The sequence below is a fragment of the Tympanuchus pallidicinctus genome, unplaced genomic scaffold, assembly GCF_026119805.1.
Source record: "Tympanuchus pallidicinctus isolate F22 unplaced genomic scaffold, pur_lepc_1.0 scaffold1, whole genome shotgun sequence".
NCBI lineage: Eukaryota > Metazoa > Chordata > Aves > Galliformes > Phasianidae > Tympanuchus > Tympanuchus pallidicinctus.
Genome location: NW_026294618.1, coordinates 57,244,201 through 57,266,568, shown reverse-complemented (window position 1 = coordinate 57,266,568; position 22,368 = coordinate 57,244,201). Strand labels below are relative to the sequence as shown.

Here is a 22,368-nt window from a genome sequence, read left to right as displayed (position 1 = left end):
CCTGCCCATCTGTCCCTCAGAAATCAGTGTGCTGCTTTCAAAGAAATCCCCTGAGGCCCAGTTTTCAGGAGGTGTGACCGATCTAACTGGCTGCCTTTGAGGCCATCCTAATGCTAGTGCCTCAGAGACCAGCAGAAGTCAGGAAATGAGAGCATATGGTAAATAGTTTAACGCATACTAGTTTGGCTTTCAACTCTAGCATGATTTTTCAGTGTTTTGCATCTAGTAAGATGTGTATTAACTCAAAAGGCTCTGGTTCAAATAAATGCGATGCCAATGGACAGATACCGTGCACCAGAGCTTGCTGCTGAAGGAAGTGCATCCTGCCATACTACAGATACATCTATGATGGTATTCAGTTTTCTGGTGAATGAAACCTGAACTCTGAAAGATGATCTGTTAGAGTTGAAAGAAGATCAGTGGGTTTAAATCTAAACAAACATGATAATCAGTATTAGATTTGTGAGTACACTCAGAGAATTCAGGTCCCCAGCAGTTATATATTTACAGACTAGCAGCAGCTCTAATAAGCTAATAATAAGCAATAAAGTCATACTATTTGTAATACCAGCTGTTGATTCTGTTAATAAAAGTTCTATAAAGTCATTACCGTTTACTATCAATGCTTCTTTTTTCTCTCACTGCCTCTTTTATGGTACCAGGTTGGATGCTATGAAGAAAATAAACATTAATTAGAGTAGGTTAATCCTCTAAAAGGAGTGTGGCATAAATATCTTCTCCCTTCATTTACCTGATATTGACCACATACACAGTGTAATTCCAGTTCTGGAAAGTATGGTTTAGCTGAAAAATAGGAAAGCATTGATCACAGAAATGGCACATTTGCAGTAGAGCATTTTGTCATTTAAAACAGAACTCCACCTCTCTTTCCCCCAGGAAATTCCCTTCAATTTTTCAAAGCAAAAAGAACACACTCCTGGTGATTGTTAAATTGTATGTACAATTGGTAGTGAAAAATGTATTCATTTCTTTTACTGAGAGAAGGAAATCTCTATGAGGTCATGACAGTGAACAGGTGAGTGCACAGGATGTGGAACTTTACTCCCTCTCTGTCATCTTAAATTCTCAGAAGCACTGTAATTAGAAAAGATTCACTGACAAAAATACAGGGTCAGTATTCACCTAAATAAAAATCAACTGCCTTACGATAACCCCTATTTCAGACTTTTCTACAGCTTATTCACAGTTGGCAATGGCTGCTCAGTTTTCCCCTCTGGAGAACTGCTTGCATCTTCTGCCAGAGCCAAGTGACACCTTTATAGATTCTCTGGATAAGGCACCAACATACTTCACTTGGCTACTGCTGCTAAGCGAACAACTTTAGCTGGTGTGGATGACTGCATCTACGGTTTATAGAGCATTATAAATGATTTCTCTTCTCTAGCTTCTGAAAGCTGAAATCCTCCAGGTTTATTAAAGAAAAATAAATACTAAATACCATATACTTATGGCATCACATTTTCATGTAAATAGTTGGTAGACAGTTTGCAGAATGTATGTCATTATGTGAATTGTCAAAAAAGAACAGAGAATATCTCTATTCAGACAACGAATTTTCAGATGTAGAAACTTCAATAATCCTTCATTTTGAGGGCCTTATAAGGAGCTTATTTCTGCTAAAATGGGCTGAAAATCTAAAACTACTAGAAATCCCAACAGCTGACCTATGGGAGAAAACATCTAAAGCAGACAATACTGTAGTGAATCGGAAAAGTTTACTGCATCACACAAATAAACACTGCATGTTTATTGTTATGTCTATCAAGGTTCTGCACCTGGGTTTGGGTAAACCTGAGCACAGATATAGGCTGGGTGGAGAATGGCTTGAGAGTAGCCCCAAGGAGAAGGATTTGGTCAGGTTGGTTGATGAAAGACTGAACATGATCCGGCAATGTATGCTTGCAACCCAGAAGGCCAACTACAGCTTGGGTTGCACCAAGAGAAGAGTTGCCAGCTGTCAAGGGAAGTAATTCTGCCCTTCTACTCTGCTCTCATGAGACCCTACATAGAGTACTGCATCCAACTCTGGGGCTCCCAACAGAGGAAGGACATTAAGCTGTTGGAGCAGGTCCAGAGAAGGCTGTGAACATGATCAGAGGACTCAAGGACTATGGGGACAGGTTGTGTGTTTTTCAGCCTAGAGAAGAGAAGGCTCTTCCAGTACTTGAAGGAGGCCTGCAGAAAAGCTGGGGGGGGGTAGAGGGGGTGATGACGATGATAGATGGGGGGGGGAGAGAGGCTTTTCATAACGCCTTGTAGGAACAAGGCAAAGGGAAATGGCTTTGAACTGGAAGAGGTAGATTTAGACTAGATATTAGAGAGAAATTCTGTGTTGTGAGGATGATGAGATGCTGAAACAGGTTGCCTGGAGAGGCTGTAGTTGTCCCTACTCTGGAGGCATTCACGGACAGGCTGGGTGGGGCTTTTAGCAACCTGGTCTAGTGGGAGGTGTCCCTGCCTACAGCAAGGGGGTTGGAACTAGATGATCTTAAAGGTCCCTTTCAACTCAAATCATTTTATTATTCTGTCACAGTGTAACTTCAAAACCACATTAGTATTCGAAGATAGAATTCGTGTACTGACACAGGAACTTTTAAATCTACATTGTTCAGTGGACAACTTTGATTTCCACATACTTTCCAAAATTTCAGCTAGTATCTCCTGTCCTTAAGATGCTGGCTGGTATAGTGGAAACATTTCGGAATTTTATCCATAGTTCTAAACTCCCAAACTAGACCCAAATTAATTACTGCATAAAGTAAGAAAGAAAACTTCACTTACCCATTCTGCAACCACATCATGTACTTTTGATTCTGAGTTGGAGTTGTAACTAAAGACAGTTATAGATATCCTGTAGAATAGTCCACCTGTCCAGTAAAAACAGCAATAACATTAGAAAGTGAGCAAATTTGCTTTTTCAATAATATGAGACTCTAGTGTCATGATGAATATGAAAATTGGGCTGAATCCCATGTACAAGGATTCCTCAAGCTCTTGTTGATAGTGTATGAGCCGGGGATGAGCAAGCCCTGCAGGCTTGCTTGTTACCATTCTCAATAGTCCTATCAATTTCAACAGGAATTCCCTCCCTCTCCATACTGATAGAGACACTTGAAATATGACATGGAAACTCAGAACTAATGCATCTATAAATAGTATTCTGCATATGCCTTTTTTTGGAGCAAGATCATGGAAGCATCAGGAATTTTAAAATAAACAGAATTACTGAAATCTGTAACATAGAAAATTTTTGTGCTCAGTCATATTTTTATAATCCAGAAACAACCACTACAAATTTGACCAAAAAAATTATGAGAGCGGACAAAGCTCATCAATTAAAAGTCACAAGATGATTGGGAACAGAACTAGGAGAGAGAAGCACTCCAATTCTTATTTTCTCAGCACATGCTTTGCTCTCAGGTCTAGTAATGTCCGAACAATAGAAGAACTCATGTTAGCTTTATTAAAACTGGCAGCTGAACAAACCATCTTTCAACCTGAAAATGTGCAACATATGGCTTAGAGAAGTCTCATATTCATTAAAGTTGTTTTAAACTGATACCAGGTAAATATAAATTCTCTTTAAGCTCATGAGCTGGTAGACAACATTTTATCATAAAAATTGAATCAAATAAACATTACATCTTCTTATGGTTTTGCTCTCTGTTAATCAATTTTACTTATGACAACAAAATTATCATTAAGCTACTAAAAATTCTATCCACTCTTGATGAAGAAATTGGCCCAAGATGCATGTAGGGGGTTGAGAACTTCTGCATCAATTTATTCACATGCATGTACCCATGTGGCATTACTGAGTATTACTATTTAGGGCTATTACCAAATGAGGTTGTGGCTCTTGATCACAGACATATTTTTATGTCTCATAATTTTTAAACATATTTTTAAAGAAATCTTGTGCAACTATTACAGAGGCACTACACAGAACCAGGATCTGAAGACAATTACAGTGAAATAATCTCTTACTATCTCTTGGCTGGAAAGCAAATACTTTTTCTATGTCAGAATATTAAACAAATGACCATTTGTTCTAGTTTTATACATATGGAGGAAATTTCATCATTTTACAGCTTCATAGATAATCATTTTACAAGAACTTAAAATAAAATTATCTGAAGTATCTTACAATTTTCCAATTTAATTGTAATATTGGTTGCTATTTCTTTCCATTCATGAACCTTGCTCTGTCTCTTCATAAGGGACTGATCATATTTTCAGCAAGATAAGTATGAAAATTCCCTGAGATAAAGTGGCAAATAATGACTTTCATACAGGAAGACGGTTTGCCAGTTACCTTTTTTGGTAAGAGATATGAATTTGCCTGTTTTTCAATTGATTGCCTATTTTTTTCCTCCCTTAAATCAGCAAACATTCAAATTTAGTGTGTACTTCAATTGGAAAATGCTGTATCCATTGTTATTATTACTGTGACAGTAAAAGAAAAAAAAAAAGTCTTGATTTTGGACCTTTGGGAAATTGAAAACACTTCAAATTAAGACAGAATCCTATTTATATGTATATATTTTGTATATATACATATATTTCAGTTTGTATGTATAATGTACCTCCTACATGTGCTTATAGATACACATACATAGAAAATGTGCATTATGTATATTCTTATAAATTCACATATACCTTATATATAATTATAGTCTCATTTGAATAATTATATATGTGGACGAAATCAAGTTAATATAGGAATATGCAAAGTACTTTTAAAATCAAACTTAGTATCTACAAACAATAGTCAACAGCTTCAAGATCTACACCAGATGGTGAATAAAAGAATGTTTTAATGAAGCAAAAGAAGAACAAGAACAAAGAACTAATCTACATTTTATAACACTCTCAGGAGACTGCAGTCACAGATAGTGAAAATTAAGAAAAATTTCTCACTCCAAATTAAACAGTGGAAATCCCATCTCAAAGTACTAAATAAAAAAAAAATATTTTCATGGGCAGAAAATTGATGAAAAGAAGCCAAAGATAATCTGGAAAAAAAGAGAAAAAAAGAAGTCGGAAAAACAGTTCACCCACACCCAACCCCAACTACAAACAATGGAATGATCAATGGAATACCACAAGTTTCATTTCTGTTAGTTTCTTTTGTGAAATATTTTCTTCAGGAAATCAAACCCCCAAATATATAGGTACTGTAAGTGAAAAACACTCATAATAATTCAAATAATGAAGTGGCATAAAAATGCATAAAATGCATAGCAAATCAATCTCTATTTTCAAACTATTCTCACAGTCTCATGAGAGTTGATATAGAAAAGGACACAAAAATTAGAAATTACATGTTAATGACATTTACTATCCCCAAGATGTTACAAATTCCCTTCTAGTGTAACTAAAATACTATTTTAAAATATGTTTATATGTTAAATGAATCTATATCTAAAGAATGAAATTCAGCTACTTCTACATTCAATCTACCAACTGAATAGTAGATAAGATGATCTGATTCTACATCTAACTTCATAACATACTGTAGTTGATCTCTTGTCGGCACAGGCAGCCCAACTCAGGGAAGATACAAGACAAAAGGACTGTGGGACAGCTAGTAAGTTGATTCAGTGGTGGGAAAAAGGTGGTATTGTGGCTTGTCTCAGATGATGAATTAGTTAAGGAATGAACATATGATAAAACTGATGACTGATGGTATATTACAGGTGAAATTTGCATTTGGGAATGCATGTGAGAGTCATGGATTGCTGCTCCAGGTGTCATTAGAGAGTGGTGCTCTTTGTGCTGAATAGTAATTCCACTATATGAAGATGGCAAAGGTATCACATCATTAATTACTGAAGTTCTTGATATCAGAAGGGAAGAGAAGCGTCCATAATCAATATTTTCAAAATCCAAGACAGAAGTGCTAAAAATATTCAGAGAAGAAATTCCTCCTCTGTTCTTGCTGAAGGATCCATATACCTCTCCTTCCAAATTCTGATCTGAAAGCCTCGATTTGTTAGTTGATGTCAGAATAGTAGAATTCTTTTTTTCGCTATTAACACTAATGATTTCTTGTTCTCCTGCCCTTGGAGAGTATCTAATACTGTCCTCTTGATTTTCGTTGGAGTTTTTTCCATCTAAGACTGTTATAAGACTTCTTGCTATTTCTGTTGTAGGCAAGTTTAATTCCGCTACATCCCACGCAGGGGTCAGGCTTGGAGAAATTATATCAAGGTGGTTCTGAAGATTCTGTGGGAGTGGAGGTGTAGAGTAGCTGTTGGGAGGTACAGTGATTCTGAATTTTGAGTCTGAATGAGGAGGCTGCTTCAATTCCAAAGACAATGTCGTTACGAATAAGTCAGAACTGTTATTTTTTATAAAAAACCCTGCATCTACCTGAACTTCGCTTCTTGCATTATCACCAGTATTTGTAATAGTATCATTCTCCAAAGCACTTTCAAACTGCCATAATACACGTGTTCTTGTACTGTTTACCAAATCATTAACAGGTGTATTGACCGAGCAAACAGTTTGGCCGTCCTTTAAACACGAAGGCTGGATTCCTGAATGTGTTATAAGGACAGAAGCAAGCTGCTGCCTGTTGTTTTGGACCGTCACATTGGTTCTATTTCCTATTACATCAGTTCCACCTTGCATACTTAAACTATGATAAAACATTAATTTTTCCGTAGAGTTTGCAAGCGTCTTGTCAAAGGGACTTATCTGCACAGACTGGTGCACAGGTGCTTCAAGAGAAGGGAAAAGAAAATCAAAATATAACTCATCACTGGAAGATACAGTTAGATTTGCAAAGTTCACTGTTGACTGCAACTGTGATATTGTCCTGTCATTTCTTTCTAAAATTCTCCTTGAAAGGCCTGGATTAAATAAACTGAAGATTTGCCTTTCTGAAGCCATGGCATGGCTAGAGAAGTTTATTTCTTCAGCTCTGTGATCTAACGACCTAATTGTAGAAGTTTGTTCAGAGATACTGTCCGACTCAGTAGGTGAGCTAATGGATGGCAACCTTTTTGTTGGGTTAGAAAGCAATTCATTAAATGAGACTAACTGATTTTTTGATGACACCCCAGAAAACACTTTCAAATGATAGGAAACCGTCCAGAAATTTGATGTCAAAGAAGGGGAAATATCTAAATATTTTGTTGGAAAAATTAAGTAACCTGGCTTCCAGGAGATGCCAACTCTGCCAATATTCTCAGGTTCTAATATAGAAAAACCTGACTCTTCACTTTTACTATGGAATGCATCTAAGTTGTTCTCAAGTACTATCTTTCTGAGGGTCTCACTTGGCTTCTTTTGAATATGTGCAGAATGTTTTAAATAATTAGACCAGTAATCAGTATTAGACATAAATATGCTGTCACTTTCCAAAGACACGTCCATCAATGATTGCTGATATGTAGGCAGTGTTGCTACAGCATGCTTAAATGCTGAGTTAGTCCAGATTGTTCCTACTGGAAGTGCTGACATAAGTTGTTCTCTACTGTACACTGTCACAGAATTTGTCAGCTGGCTATCAGGCATAATTTCTGTATACGTTTTTTTCATGTTAGAAGAAGTTGTTGGGTTTGTATGTGGCATGTCCACAGAGGTTGATCTTGTAAAGCCTCCTGAGTAATGCTCCTTAATGTACTCAGATGTAAATGGAAATTCACTGTTAGCTGCTAAAATGGAAAAATATTTCTTATTAGTGTTGCCTTCTATCATTTCTAGATAAACATTCTGAGGCTCAAAATCAAGCAAATCCAGTCTACTTCTTTGCAACAATGGCTTCTCCTTCATAGGTGATATAGGTAAGCTAGAAAGAGAATGATACTTCTCTTCTTTAATGTCAGAGGTGATATGATGATGAAATACAGTCTCATTCCAACTTTCAGGCTTCAAGACATCATTTATATGCATGAAATTGAGTGTGTTGTTACTGGAGGATGAAATCCACGGGGCTTCTTCTCTGTGTTCATAAGCAGTGCTTCTGCTAATGGGAAGATGGAATGCTGACTCAGAGTCAGCATAACGCAGCCCATCTGCCAGAGTCTGTGCTTCCTCTGCAGTGAGACTTCTGTTTTGAAGAGGAAATGCTGCATCCACAGAATGATCTGCAACATCATCTGCTGCATCATAAGTGCCATCAGATGAAATTCTAGAATCATTCAGAATATTTTCATTTGGTAACTGATTCATCACAGTATTATCTAGGTCAATATTTTCTGTAAAAGAAGCCAAGGTACCAATGCTGGTCTCCTCAGAGGCAGATGATGTAGACACAGTTGAATGAAATAAGCTGTATGTGTTCTTTCTCTCCAGATTCTCATCTGCTGAATTTTCACTGAAACGGGGAGGCCTTTGTTTCACTGGCCAAATAATTGGGGTTGAGATAATTCCTATGGTTTTGACCCCTTCTATCCTAGACTCTTGCTGCCTTTTTGGTCGTGAATGGAAGGATTCGGGTGAATTTCTCTTCATTCTGAAGATAACTGTAGCAGGAAGTCTGATTTCCTGCAGGTCTGTGTAGTAAGCCACATAGTTAGCGGATTAAAGAAAATATGTGAAACTTTCTGTTCTCAGTTGTCTGTTCTAGGGCAATAAACCAACTTACCACCAGGAATTATACCAGTTAGCTGAATGAAAGTTTAACTTGCTTCTACTGCAAATAAATTTGGCCTACTATTCTCAGATTTTCTGCTTTCTCTTGATAGCAATCAAATCAAATTTCAAAATCAAATAAAGGGCAACTTGTCTAGTTTTTATACACACTAACATTATCAGGGTGTTCAGCTCCTTCTGTGTCTGGGAAAATCAAAGTTGAATGTTCATGGTGAACATGGAGTGAGTGGTTTCACAAAAGAAAAAAAAAGCACACTTTGTAAGTAAGTTTCAAGATTTTCTTTTTTACTTCTACTGCTTACTAAATCCAAACAGAATGAGTTCAGATAAATTCTTTCACAGTGTCTACTATACTGCCTGATTGCCAATATGCAAGAAATGATTTGCCAAAAGGAGAAGCACTCCAAGAATGCTAAATCCTACAGTAACAACTGACACATTTGGGGAAAAAAATAAAAAAAAAATAAAAAAAAATACCCCCAAAAACCCCAAGCAAACAAAAAAGCACTTCCTCCATCCCCAGCCAAAACCAGATACTGATTTACTTCTGGGGAGCACAAAAAATCTTTAGTAAAAAGATCTATGAGCCTCATATGAGAGCTGCAGAAGACTATTTCTGTATTCTTATTAATGTTTAACAACTTTCTTTAGCAGAACAACTTTAGAAACTTCTCAGAAAACGATGCTCAGTCTGTAGGAGACAATGATATCATCAACTTGAGAAAACCTCAAAAGACATCCTTGCTTTTTTCCTGTACTAATAATAGAATCATTTACTATCTGACTTTCTCCCCTTAATCTTGCTAAATGAAAAGTAAAGGATATCTGATACTGTCAACATTTTCCCTAGTAGAGTCTGATCCAGCTCTTGAAGTCAGTGGAAAGATTCCTATTGACTCAGTGGAAGTGGCTTTGCTCCATAGGAATGATTCCACTTGGCTTCCCTGTGTTACCAGTGAGGAATAGAGAGTCCCAGCATACTACCACCCTGGCAGCATTAGCCACTCAATGTCTGATTATCCACAGCATTAAAGCATTTCAAAAGCAGAATTTTTTACAGTTCCTTTTTAAAAATAATTCTCCCATCCCTTATTCTTTGCCTGGGTAAATTCAATGGGCAGCACAAAAGAACAAGGTAAACATGATACAAATAAACACTGAATTTGGTTCTGTTCTCATACCATTCTTACAAGGGCAAGCCTAATAAAATTACTCCAATTTAATTCAGAGTAAATGAAATACATTGAGACATGACCCTTGACATTACACTACGAAAAAACACATCTTAAAATACAATAAATTTTCTCTAGAGACAGTACAAGGTAAAATGTAACACAGGATTTCTTACCATTGTTTGGCTTATCGGTTCTATTAGTATCAGGCATGTTAGTGGTGACAGTGGGTGGTGTAGGAGTAGTAGCATTTACAGTAGCTGGTAATAAAGATGAGAAAGAGGTGAATTTGAATGAAATATGAATGTTAATGAGGTAAGACAAAACGGGAACAATGCATGACAATGTAAACTGAAACCATTGATGCACAATGCCATATATGTTAAACATTTTCTCTTCTGTACAAAGTGATGAATGGACATGAACTGAGTCCTGCAGTCTTCACTTTCACTGACTTCAGTGGGAGTTTTGCCAGTGGGAGGTTTGCAAGTCCTGTACTGCTTTCACAAATTGTAAATCCTCTTATGAGAGCATCAGATCCAAACAGCTGTGCAAAGACCAGAAAACAGACCGTACAGCTCAATGATGAGTGTACTTGGAATAATTACTTGTGAAAAGAATAGTTGTTTCTACTCAGGGACTGAAGACCATGAATAAATGTGAAAATAAAACACCCGTATAAGTTTCTAATTAACTCAATTCAGCTCTATATAGTGAAGAGTATTTAAATCAGACTTGGAATTATTTGAGTGGAACATATATTTTGAAAGCTTCATGTAGGATCTTAGTTGTACTGTTCCCACTGACACTAACAGGAGTCATCCCACACAATACTGGAAAATGTTTCCCAGGAGAACTAGCTAGAACACTTTTCACATTCAGAGTAAGGAGCCAAAACTGAAATTTTCCCTCACTGAAGACTGGGAGGGTATACACTCTAGAGGAAAAAGCACTTCAAAGATCAGACCACTAAATTTTCAAATAGTTTGGAAAATAATTTTTCTAATAGCTCCCTGGAACGTAAATCTTCTCACTGACAGATTTCTTCTTTCCCTGAAAACTCTTTCCACAGAGTGAAGATTTGAGCAGTATACTCTCACAGTATTACATATCTTTTGCAGAGTTTGAGAAAGAACCAACTTGGAAAGTTTAGTTTATCATATTTTAAGTAAGAAATTGCATTTCTGATTTTTGTTAGGTTGTTTTAGTTAACATTTTGAGTCTGAAAGTCATAACCTCAGGTCTCAGCTGAGGAAGTGGTTCATGTTCAGGTTTCAGTGAAACAAGAAACTTGAGGAAAAAGAAGGGAGATTGCAGTAAACGGGGATTCTAGCTGGAAAAGTGAGCATATAAAGTCACAATCTATAATATAAAAAAAGCTCTTCTATGCAACTGCAGGGCTATGTTGCCTGAAAAACAATTTTTAATGCTCCTTAGTGATTTTATCTTTCATCCAAGGTTGTTAAAAGTGATATCTTTCAATGAATGAAAATAGTTGCTAAGCATAATGAAGAAAACAGCTTTGTCATCAGACCATATATGACACAGTCTAGTGATATTGCAAAACACAGAACAAACAAACAAACCAAAGAGGAATCCAAAGTAGCCTTTCAGCTTAAAACAAGCTTGCAGCACTGAAAGAAATACACAGACAGACATGTTTTTATGATTTTTCATTATTAGGACAGTGATGATGACGATGACGATGATGATAATGAACAGCGTGAATCCAATTCGCCACATTCAAAGTAGCAAATGGAGAATGCCAGTGACACTTGACCAAACACTTTTCAGAGCAGGAAAGTATTACTCTGGTGAAAAGTACTCATAAAGTTTGTTAAGTCTAAGACTGTAAGGGAGGGAAGCTGGGAAGGGAACCTCTTTTGTTAGAAGTAGTATCTTCTGCCTAACACGTTAATAAAGTTGAGGCTTTATTAAGTTTTTAGGAAAACATAATGTTTTTGTCTGAAAGTGTGTTTATGTCATGCCATTTTAGTAGAAGAAGTCTTTCAGAGTTCTTTCAAGAGAAACATATATTAACAGTGGCTGTATTAACTTTTTGATAGAAAAAGAATACCAGTGAATAAAAGATGCTGTCCCATTTACATAAGATATTTGGGTACCAGTTTTTGTAACTTACTGTGCTTTGAGACACAGATGCATGAAAATTGCTCTTTGAAAACTGATTATGGACACAACTGGCATGGCATTTCACTTTCCCTATGGGGACCTCCATATGATCCAAGACTCTGAGCAGAATCTACCTTGGAAATACCTGAGAGAAGACACTGGAGACAATCACAGATCTCTTACTGGCTTCCCAAAAGGAGTGCATTTTCCTTTCTAACTTTAAATTAAATCTGGTTTACTTGCATAGAAAATGCTCCAAGTCTTCCTCCCCCTTTTGTATGTTCTCTGCTGTCTCTATCTTTCAACACTCAGCTTGAAAAAGATTACAGAGATTGACGTTATTTTTTAAAATCTCACATATCACTTCACTTGCAGGCCTGTGTTTAGGAATGTATTGTGGAAATGGGCTGATCTTGTTCATGTAGGTCATTTTTATTCACCTGCAGCCTCTAAGCATTAAAGAAAAAAAATTTAAAAAGTAGAGAGAACTGACTGTACCTGCATATGCAATAATTCAAAGAGCATGAACATTTTTACGGTTTGTCTCTTCCTTGCATTCAATTGAGCTGATCCTCCAAGAGACCTAATGAATTTTTATATGCGGTGATTTTGACACTATTAAATCATTACTAAGTGTTGTAACTAGTGTTTTATTAACACTTGATGCTGCATTTTCAAGTGTGAGGTTAGATTTTTTTTTTTTTCTTCTAATCTCAAAGTATTTATCATCAAAATAACCTACTGGAAATACTGGAAAAACCTTAATAATAATCAGATGCTTTGTTCATCTAGAATTTTTTTTTAAATCTAAAGATGTACCTATTCCCTATCCTGTTTTACATTTTACTGTTAAAATATGCAGGAGAAAAAGAGCTGGAGAGAGAATGAAAGCAGTCAATTAAATCAGTTTTGATATAATAATGACCATTTGAAAAACTTAGTGTCAAGAGAGTAATAATATTTTCTCCACCCATTGGATACAAGACATCCACAAATTTGATGTGACTAAAGAATTCCTTTCTTTACAACTACTCATTGCAGTTCAGTCTTTCAGAAATAAATAAACTAAAAAAGAAGAAACAAAATAAAAAAAAAAAACTAAGAAAATTAAAATGTAGAAAAATGAAACTGAAAATAACCTGATTTCCTTACCTTGACAAAGGCTTCCTAGGTTTGCACAACTTGTTGGTTCAATTGTAGAAGAAGGAATTAGGTATGAGCCTTTAAAAGAAGAAAGTCTAACAGTTAGACAGGTTTGTCTACTGAGCATAAAAACAACAGATATATTGCAGTAACACAGTTCTCTTCCTAGTTTCTCTCACTGACAAAACTGGTAATGCCATTTTCCTATAAAACTCTTGCATTTTTTTCTTTTGTTCCTGCTGAGGGATCCATACAACCCTCACTAACTTGCAAGCCACAGTCACTTACATATCCTCCCCTAGTTTTCTCATACTCTTCCCAGCTGTAGCTAAATAACAGCCCATTAAATGAATGCAGCTTGTGTGTACTCTGAAATGGCTCTACACTGAGGGGTCAGCATGTCTGTAGAATTTATGTTACCTTCACAAGCAACAAAACATGTGCCTTGGAGACACATCCATCCTCTGTTTTGCAGGTTACCCACACAGTTCTGAGTAATCTGCCTGTGGCAGACACCAGCCAGATAAAAGGTAATTAAACTTGTTACTGTGCCCAGGGTGTGGGCATGATTAATATTCTGGTATGCATGATTTTTAAGCAGATAATGCTGTAAGTCTGTATCTCTGCTGAATTATTCATCACTGCATGAACATAATCCGAAGATCTAGATACAAAAATGGGGAATGTAAGAATGGCAGAAGGAAAGAGCAAGTCAAACTGCATTAATTACACTTCGTGTATTGCAATGGGTCAGCTGTAGATACAGCTGCTTCTGCGCATTATGCTGAAAATAATGGAGCCATACAGCATGGCATACTCTGAACCTACTGGGAGTGTTGCCCTTTTGGCTTTCATTTTACCACTTCAGAATTGTATTGACTCAGTGAGGTTCTCTCATAAAACACCGTATCTTTCCATTAAATTAAAGAGCCACCACCCACAGCTTGTAAAGATAGCTGAGAAAATATTTCCTGTGATGGAAGAACAGACAAAGTGTGGGGCCTCAGTGCAGAAGTCATGACATGCCACAGATACCATTATATGTATTGCCAACAGAAAACAGGGAAGAATTTAAAAAGTGATTCTGTACAGTGACTGAAGCTGTGTAGTTTTCTGTAGGGTTTTTTGGTTTGTTGTTTTTTTTGTTTGTTTTTGGTTTTTTTGGGGGGGAGGGTTGGGGGGGGGGAGAGAGGTGCACATGTGTTCATTTTATTTTTTTTTGCTGGGGGGGTTTCTTAATAGTTTGAGAGATTAACATTAAGACAAATTGAATTCCTTGGTGCATTTCCTTTCAACTTCAGGAAGAATGTTCTAAGTGAACATAATATATCCTGCATGAGATTTTTTCCCAACATATATTTTCTAGTATTAAACAGTCAACACCAAAACCTGCTGTGAGTAACCTTCTCTTGGTTCTGTACCAGGGAAAAATGACTTGAAAGATGGCAGAAAATCTGCAGACTTGAAAGAATTTTTGAGCTGTATTCCTTTAAAGAGCTGTATTCCTTTAAAGAGAAATAAATTTAGTCAATATATTAGATGAGCTTTCTAAAGTTTTTATCAGGCTGAACTCTGGCCAGATGAGACTTTCCTTCAGTGATCACCAAAGAATTGTAATGGTCTGGCTACAAAGAAATACTTGGCATTAGCTCCGTTAACAAATTCAGCACTATTATCAGTAGTGTGAACAGCAGACATAGTCCTGCACTACAGACAAATTTGTGTGATAAATCTCACCAACTTTAAACGTGTAAAATTCAGACTTCTGTACCTGCTTGTCATGCTAGATTTTCCTTACAGTCAGTGGAGGGAAACAGGCAGTCCTGCAGCATAAAACTTCTGACTTAACTGACACATCTACCCTAATGTGAGTTGAACTGACACTGAGAACAGCCTTTTTCTCTCCTCAATTCAAAGCCAGCACTCAGTGTATTTAGCTCAGCTTTAAACACCTATCCTTCAGCTACCTAATGAAGACAGATTCCACCCTAGCTAAGTTTGACAGCAAAATCAAGAACTTTTATTTGGGAATGAAGGACTTAAGTAAAGTACACAATGGAGAAATCTCAGGTACAAGTGAACATACAGCCAAGCAAGCCTTAGACTGAACAGGTCACATGCTGCTCTAAGTGTAGCCACTACAGGCTCCAAAATCATTACAAGAAGTTGATTAAATACTCTGAATTGTCTACACTGAGCTCTGCACTGATGGTGTCAGTGCTCTCGCTACCTAAATTATTTATTTTAAAATTAGTTTGGCTACCCAGGCTGTGTATATATACCTTTAAATGCAAACCCTGCAAAGGTACAGCAATGAAAACAGAACTCTGTCAAGTCTTCCAGAAACATCCCACCATGATTGCACAGCTGTGAAAACATTAGTCTAAGGAATAAGCTAGGAGAAGGTAATTTAAAGAAAAGATCACTGGGAACAGTTTGTTGGTGTTTTTATCTTCCATAAGCCTACTTGTAAAAGCTTTACCTGAAGAATGATGAAAATAGTATCTCTTGAAAAATCTAAACACTGTTCAGGCAAAATGTGTTAAGATGGTCACTAAATGCTGGGGCTGGTTTTTTCTTTTTTTTTGTTTTTGTTTTTTCTATTACAAGCAGTTCCTGGGAAAGCATCACTGGTGCTCAGAGGAAACTCTTTTCTGCATAAATCCTTCCATTGCAGCTAAATGAAGTCTAATCAGTTAATCTCACCACCAATGTCAGTGGTTTATTCATGGCTGATAGTCTGACACATCAACCCTCCTGTTAAGGGCTGGTTTTACAATGATATCTTTTATTCAAGATGATGAAGGGAAGAAAATTCTAACAATTCCATCTCTGAGATTAATAACAGTTTCTGAAACTGCATTGCATCCAGTGTTTTCTTTTAGGACATGCTTTGTTCTAGGGAACCCTGTATAGTAGTGGGAAATTTAATATCCTTGAAAAAGACTGGTTAGTATTTTCACCCTGCTTACTTACAGGAAGCAACAATTATTATATAGAGATACACTTGAAGCAAACATGGAAAATGGGGCCTACACTTCTGCAAATGTGAGAAAGCTCATACATATTTTCTAAAATAACATTCCTTCGTAAGGAAACCACTTAAACAATGACATCCCCCAAAATAAAGCTGTGATGTGGAATGAAAATAACTGTACTGTTTCTATGAGCACAGCTATAGTGTGACACTTAATGTCACAGGACTGTGTTAATAGAAAAAGGGACAAGATCCATACATTGGTCAAAACCAGATAAGACTGCAGTATCTACAGACACCTTGGTATGTAGTTTAGTAAAAGTGTTGTAGCCTTCATGGATAACAGTTTAAGAAAAGTAAGATTTTTGGAAAAATTACTTTCTTTCAGATCTTTACTTGCTGTTTGTATGGGCAGAAAAGCAACTTCTATGTTCAGAACAACTTCATCAGCCATGACAAGTGTTCAGATTGCCTTTTCATTGTTCTGGTAGGCACCTAGTGGCATGCTGAGAGCTGTCTCAGTGAATCAAGCTACTTCATATTTCGCTTTCAGTAAACTAAAGCAGGTAGATATAATATGCTATAGATAGATAGATATTGATATATAGATATAGATATATAGATATAGATATAGATAGATATAATATGCTATAATAATAAGATATAATATGCTGGCCACCTTAAACCCTCATGAGCTAATAGATACAGAAACTAGCAAGTCTTAATTTTGTCAGGCACTGTTTTAAGCATTCCTAGAATGCTGACAGGTGCTCTGTTAGGAGACAGTGATACTTTTTAAACTATATTTAAACTAAAAAGTACTAAAGTGGAGAGGACAACATTAGATATAAAGAGACCTTACATACTTCAGAACCAGTGTTTGGAATTCTTAACTCTGATATTTTAATTTTTTTTTAACAAATGTATATTTGCTACAATAGAGAGTCTTAGACAACATGAACAAGGAGTTCCATAGCAGTAGATTTTCAATAGCATCCTACATTCATGTGTAAGGTATCGCTGGCCATGTCTCCAGTTTTACCCTATGCATTTTAAAACATCCAAATATCTCTGATGCTTTCACTAATCAAAGCATTTGTTTCCTTCCTTAAAAAAAAAAAAATATATATATATATATATATTTATATTTATATTTATATGTATGTATATGTATAGCTCCAAATTGGCATGGATTTTTTCAGTTACAATTATTCTTCCTTTTTCTGGTTAAAAATTCTGGAGGAAATTGTTAAATAGCTGTAATAATACATGCATATATACAAATCACACCTAGGCATGAATAAGAACAAAGTGTCTGAGCCACAGAATGAGAATAGCTTGGACTGAGTATGAAAATTTGTCTTTCAATGTAATCTACTGGAAGACTGTAGTAACTGCCAGTTTAAAGAAGGGCAGAAAATATATTGTCAGGATGATAAGAATGAATGATTTTGATCTAAAATGCTTCCTTCCCATCTGTTTTCACTAATTTAATTTTTTATTTTATTTTATTTTTGTATTCATCTGTCTTGTATGCATTAGAGTTTTGCCAATGTTTTTACTGTCTCCCTGCACTAACAGCACAATGCTAACAGGTTCTTTTTCTAGGTAATGAAAGCATCAAAAGTTGGGTACAAAAACATTTATTTAATTGTTAGTTAACACACTTCTTTTCTCTCTGGAGACTGTGGTTGGCTAACCTGATGGTTGCAGGTACTTTCCTGTGATCCTCATTTCATGTAGGTAAAATGCCAGTAAACAAATTACTGGGGAAGAACTTTGAATCATAAATTATTTTAAGTAGCATCTCAAAACACGTAGGGGATTTTTCTTTTCCCATAGAGAAACAACTTTATGCCCTTTCAAAGCCTCTGTGTATAGAGTTGAACTAAAGTTGAAGAAAGACAAGTCCTACCTGTTTTTCTTTCAGAGGAACTTTCATTTTTCTTGCTAGGACAAGATATTTTCAGCACAATGCAGAAGTGTGTATGGAGGGAGAATAAGCAAAAAAGATTGGCAAGGCGTACTTACCACAACTCAAATTGTTTTCTGCCTTCAGTGCTGAAGTTGGAATACTCCAGAATTCATTTTCCCAGTCTACAATGTTTCCTTTCACATCGCAGCTGAGGTTGGCCAGTGTTTGAGCATTCATGGTGAAATTCCAGAGGCGGAAGTTGTAAACGTCCCCATTTAGAGAGCTCATTTCATTGCTGTTAGAGCCCAGCACAAGCCTCCCATTTCCAGGGATAACTTTGCCAAACATATCTGGACAGTATGTATTACGATAGATGTTTTTGGCGTATACACCAACAGTGCCCGAGAAACTATCCCCTATGACACAAAGCTGTTCAAATGTTCCTGTGAAAAACTCCACATTTCGAGGCAACGCGTTTTCCAGTATGCACTGTGTGCCTGAGATGGACAGAAAATGGCCTTTTGTGGTCTTCCCAAAGCCGAAAAATTCTTTTGATGATGCATCAGTATAAGAGAAAATCTTCCAGTCATCATTGTCATCACTGCCGCTCTTGGTTGCTTCAAAGCACAGTGTGAACTGGCTGAGCTCTGGAACCAAGACTGTTTCTGCCATCGATACAGCATCAGCGTCGGGATCCTGGGGAATGATGACCTTCTGATTCCTCAGAGACACAGCAACTAGAAAAGAGAGGAGATAAATTATTCAAATTGAAGGTATTCTCATATAAAAATAAAGGCAGACTGGCAGCAGTTTAGTGGGTTATTTAATTATTTTTTAATTTTTATTTATTTTTTTTTATCAGTGCAATATATCAAAAGCAAACACTGTAGGGAATTTGGCTTGGCAGAGTGTTCAACCTAAAACATGTGGAGTTCCTTTTCAACAGGGTGGAGAATGCTGCACTATCTGCAGTTAACTCCCCAAGTTGTACGAAGAGCAATATTAGGAAATATTGCTTACTAGTTTACACTCATTTGATAAAACATTTGTTTATTAACATTTATTCATCAAGGAAAGATGTAGTAGGCAATAGAGAAAAACAGTTATTTGGAAAACAGTATGATTTTTGAAGTTCTAATATTTTGATTACTTGTCTGCATGACTGCATTACACCAACAAAGTTCAGATTTTACTTCTTTTAAAAATCAATACTGCATTAGAAGAAAAATTCCTCTACATTTCTTGGCAAACTGAAGCCCTTTGTTCCTGAATTCTGGTAATGAGTTTCTACAAAACATTAAGCATCTTCTCATTTTGTCTTCAGCAATCTTCAGATTCAGCATTGTAGTTACGTATCCAGTTTGCATTCAAACTCTTCCCTTTTGTAAATGTGTTCCAGATTTTGCATGGGCATCTAGAATTGGCTAGTCCTCTTCTAAAGCAATGCACTGCAGTAAGGGCATGGGCAGAAGTACTTTGTCTCTAATTTTTTAAGCATTGTCACTTGCACTGGCAAAATAGCAGTTAACAAATGTGAAATGCAGTATTAAATGACCATGAGGGTATTAATGACAATTTTGCTGAGTCTACTTTGGAGAAGATTGTTTTTCAAAATATAGTGCCAATATACTCAGTTTTATTGGATCCTTGTGGCACAAAAAAATTCTAGTGAATTTCTCCACAGAAAGAAATTTCAGGTTATCAGTCATGCAAAAGAACTGAAGTCAACAAGACCAGATACACAGCAGTAGCCCTTCTTTATTTCTGGCTCTTTATTTCTGTACTGTGGCAGATCATATCTCCAGGAAATGTCTGACATCTTCCTAACACTCTAGATATTCTGAAACTGAAATTGGATTTTGCTAGACCTGAAGATAACTGCCACATGAAATGCCTAGTCTTCCTTAGGATTTTTAAATGGTGCCATGTTACATACAATAACTATTATACCTGCTCCCTTCTGAGAGTGTAAGAAAAATTTTCCATTTGAGAGGGTAAAATATATAAGAGAAGAGTGATTATTATGCCACATTCTGGAACAGACAGATGAGCTATAAAGATCCTACACGTCCACTGTATTACACTTTCTCTTTGCCAGCAGCCGGCAATGAATCTGAGCCCCAGACTACCATATCTGGGCATACATAAGGACAGAATTTGATCAATATATATATCACAGTAAAATAACATAAAGCATTACCCTTTTATGTGCCAAAGCAGCAACTGGAGAATGGGGCTGAAGAGAGAAATCCTGGGCTTTTACAGTTACTGGATTTACTTCATAGATTTTTCTTCTTTCCCAAGGGCAAAAACATGTTGTAACAATTTTATAGATAGAAAACGTGCTCAACTTTCCACTGAAAACAAGGGCTTTTTTTTTGTGGCTTAATTATACTGTACAGTTCTTTATGTAACATGGAAAGTGTTCCAGAAGTGTAAGGATTCAAGTCTTGAGAAAGAAAAAAGCTCATTCATATGAGCACCACTCAGTTGATGTTGGAATGGTCAGGAGAGTTATGGACCACCTGGTTACATTTAAACAGTGTAAAAGAAATAAACTGGAAGAAGGAAAGCTGCTGTCCTGGTAGTGAACAAATCTACTCAACATTGCTGTGCTTCCCAGAGTCAATCGTTGGCACTTTCCCATACAGCAAAAGCACAAAACTGACAAGTATTCTGTACATGTGGAGAAAAAAAAATCCTGACATCAACATTAGGAGCTCTCTCTCAATCACTTTTGAACAGCCAGTCATCACACTGATGAATTTTGGATGTTAGCACTGAAGAAGATAATTATTCTCTGAGGAAGAATACATATATTCTTGGTCTTTTCATGTAAGAATTTATACTACATTCAGGGTGATGCTAAACTGTTTCTGCTAGGAAGATAACAGCTTTTATATTGGACACATTACTTTTTACTTGTATAAAATGTAAATAAGTCTTGGCAGCTGAAATGCAGCAGAGCAACCAGCAACAGATAGCTCACTGTTCTGAAATCCTCATCTGCATTTACAAAAGTGTTGTCATGACAAGAAGTCTGCTTCTGCTTCTTTTTAGAGCTCCTACCTTACTTGCTTTCAGATCATGGTCTCACATTCTTCCCTTTACATACAAGCAAAAATAACAATTTTACAATAATTCTGGGGGAAAACTGCTTTTCTGCCATTTTCTAGCTTCACAGCTTTTAACTGTCCTTCAAATGATACTGGAAGAAATATACCAGTTTTTTTGAGTTTTACCAGTGTCTACACACCACATACCATATAGGCTGCACTCATTTATTGCTGCTGAGTGTACAGCTCATCTATCTGCTTTTGGTGTGTTGCAGGAGGCAACAACCAGGAAAACCAGCATTTGTGTGGGCAGCCAGCTTGTTACGGATAGCAGGATGTGTTCTGTGAAACTCGTTTTGAAAACACTGTTCCACAAATGCTGTTTTATTCACAGCTAATTTCCTCCCCAAACTCATACTGTTTGGTTTTCCCCACCTATATTTTGCTGTGCACGCATTTTGTATAAGGATGCACTATTTGTTTCATTTTAAGTTAAATTTCTAGATAGCAAACAGTTGTGTATCTTTGAATGGTCCTTTACATTCCTTTATCAAACACAAAACTGAACAAACAACTTAATTTTATTATTTTTACAGGTTTGCTTCTAAGACATGAAGGAAAACGTGGCTACATAACTATAATATAGTAACCTCTCTGGGAGAAATTCACAATATTGCCTGGGTATCGTGTTCACAATAGTAACAATGTCAGTTAGACAATGAGGCTTTGAAACTCCAACAGTGACCTGAAATGAGAGGAGGTAGCATCGCTGCCATGCCTCTGGGAATTCTCTACAAGAGCAGGAAAGTATTGCTCGGACATCTGCTGTGCAGATGTTTCGTAATTTCAGAGCATGTGTGTTGATGATCTAACGTCTACAGGCTTTTATAACTTATTTTCTATGAAAGGAAAGCAGTACATTATCACCCATTTACCAAAACTCTTTTTCTGTATTCACTTCCTGGCTAACAGTTGCCATGCAGAACATGGCCTATATGTTATAATTCGTCCCATTTGCATGCAGCCAGCTCTCCTTCATAACATCTGCAGTCAAATTCAAGTTGAGAGTTACCAGTTCGGAGTAAGGAAACTAAATTCAGGAACCTTCGTCAAGGTAGCTTAACAGCAGGCCTTAACAGTGATACCTAAACTAACACACGTGAAACATTTAAATGTAATTTGCTGGTGGAGTTCACTGACACCTTTAGCCACAATGAAGGGTAGCCTTCTTATTCACAATAAAAGGGTATCTTCCAAGACTATTGAACTGTAAGAGTGCTATCCATGAAGATAGGGCACTCTGCAATTTGGCATGGAGGTAATATTTTTGCTTTCACAGAAATACCAATA

General features: G+C 36.6%; 1 protein-coding gene across 4 annotated transcripts in view; it reads right to left on the bottom strand.

Annotated features, from left to right (window-relative positions):
* ADGRG6 (adhesion G protein-coupled receptor G6) overlaps positions 1–22,368 on the bottom strand; it is a 110,619-nt gene that overhangs the window by 43,090 nt on the left and 45,161 nt on the right. For 3 of the 4 annotated variants that reach the window (XM_052675599.1, XM_052675622.1, XM_052675606.1), the window contains exons 4-9: positions 18,079–18,699; positions 13,080–13,148; positions 9,974–10,057; positions 2,803–2,888; positions 752–804; positions 611–670 (exon numbers count right to left, since the gene is read on the bottom strand). In XM_052675599.1, coding sequence (XP_052531559.1) covers positions 611–670; positions 752–804; positions 2,803–2,888; positions 9,974–10,057; positions 13,080–13,148; positions 18,079–18,699 — 973 coding nt within the window. The remainder of the gene's footprint in view (positions 1–610; positions 671–751; positions 805–2,802; positions 2,889–9,973; positions 10,058–13,079; positions 13,149–18,078; positions 18,700–22,368) is intronic. The other variant, XM_052675615.1, reaches the window with a different exon arrangement.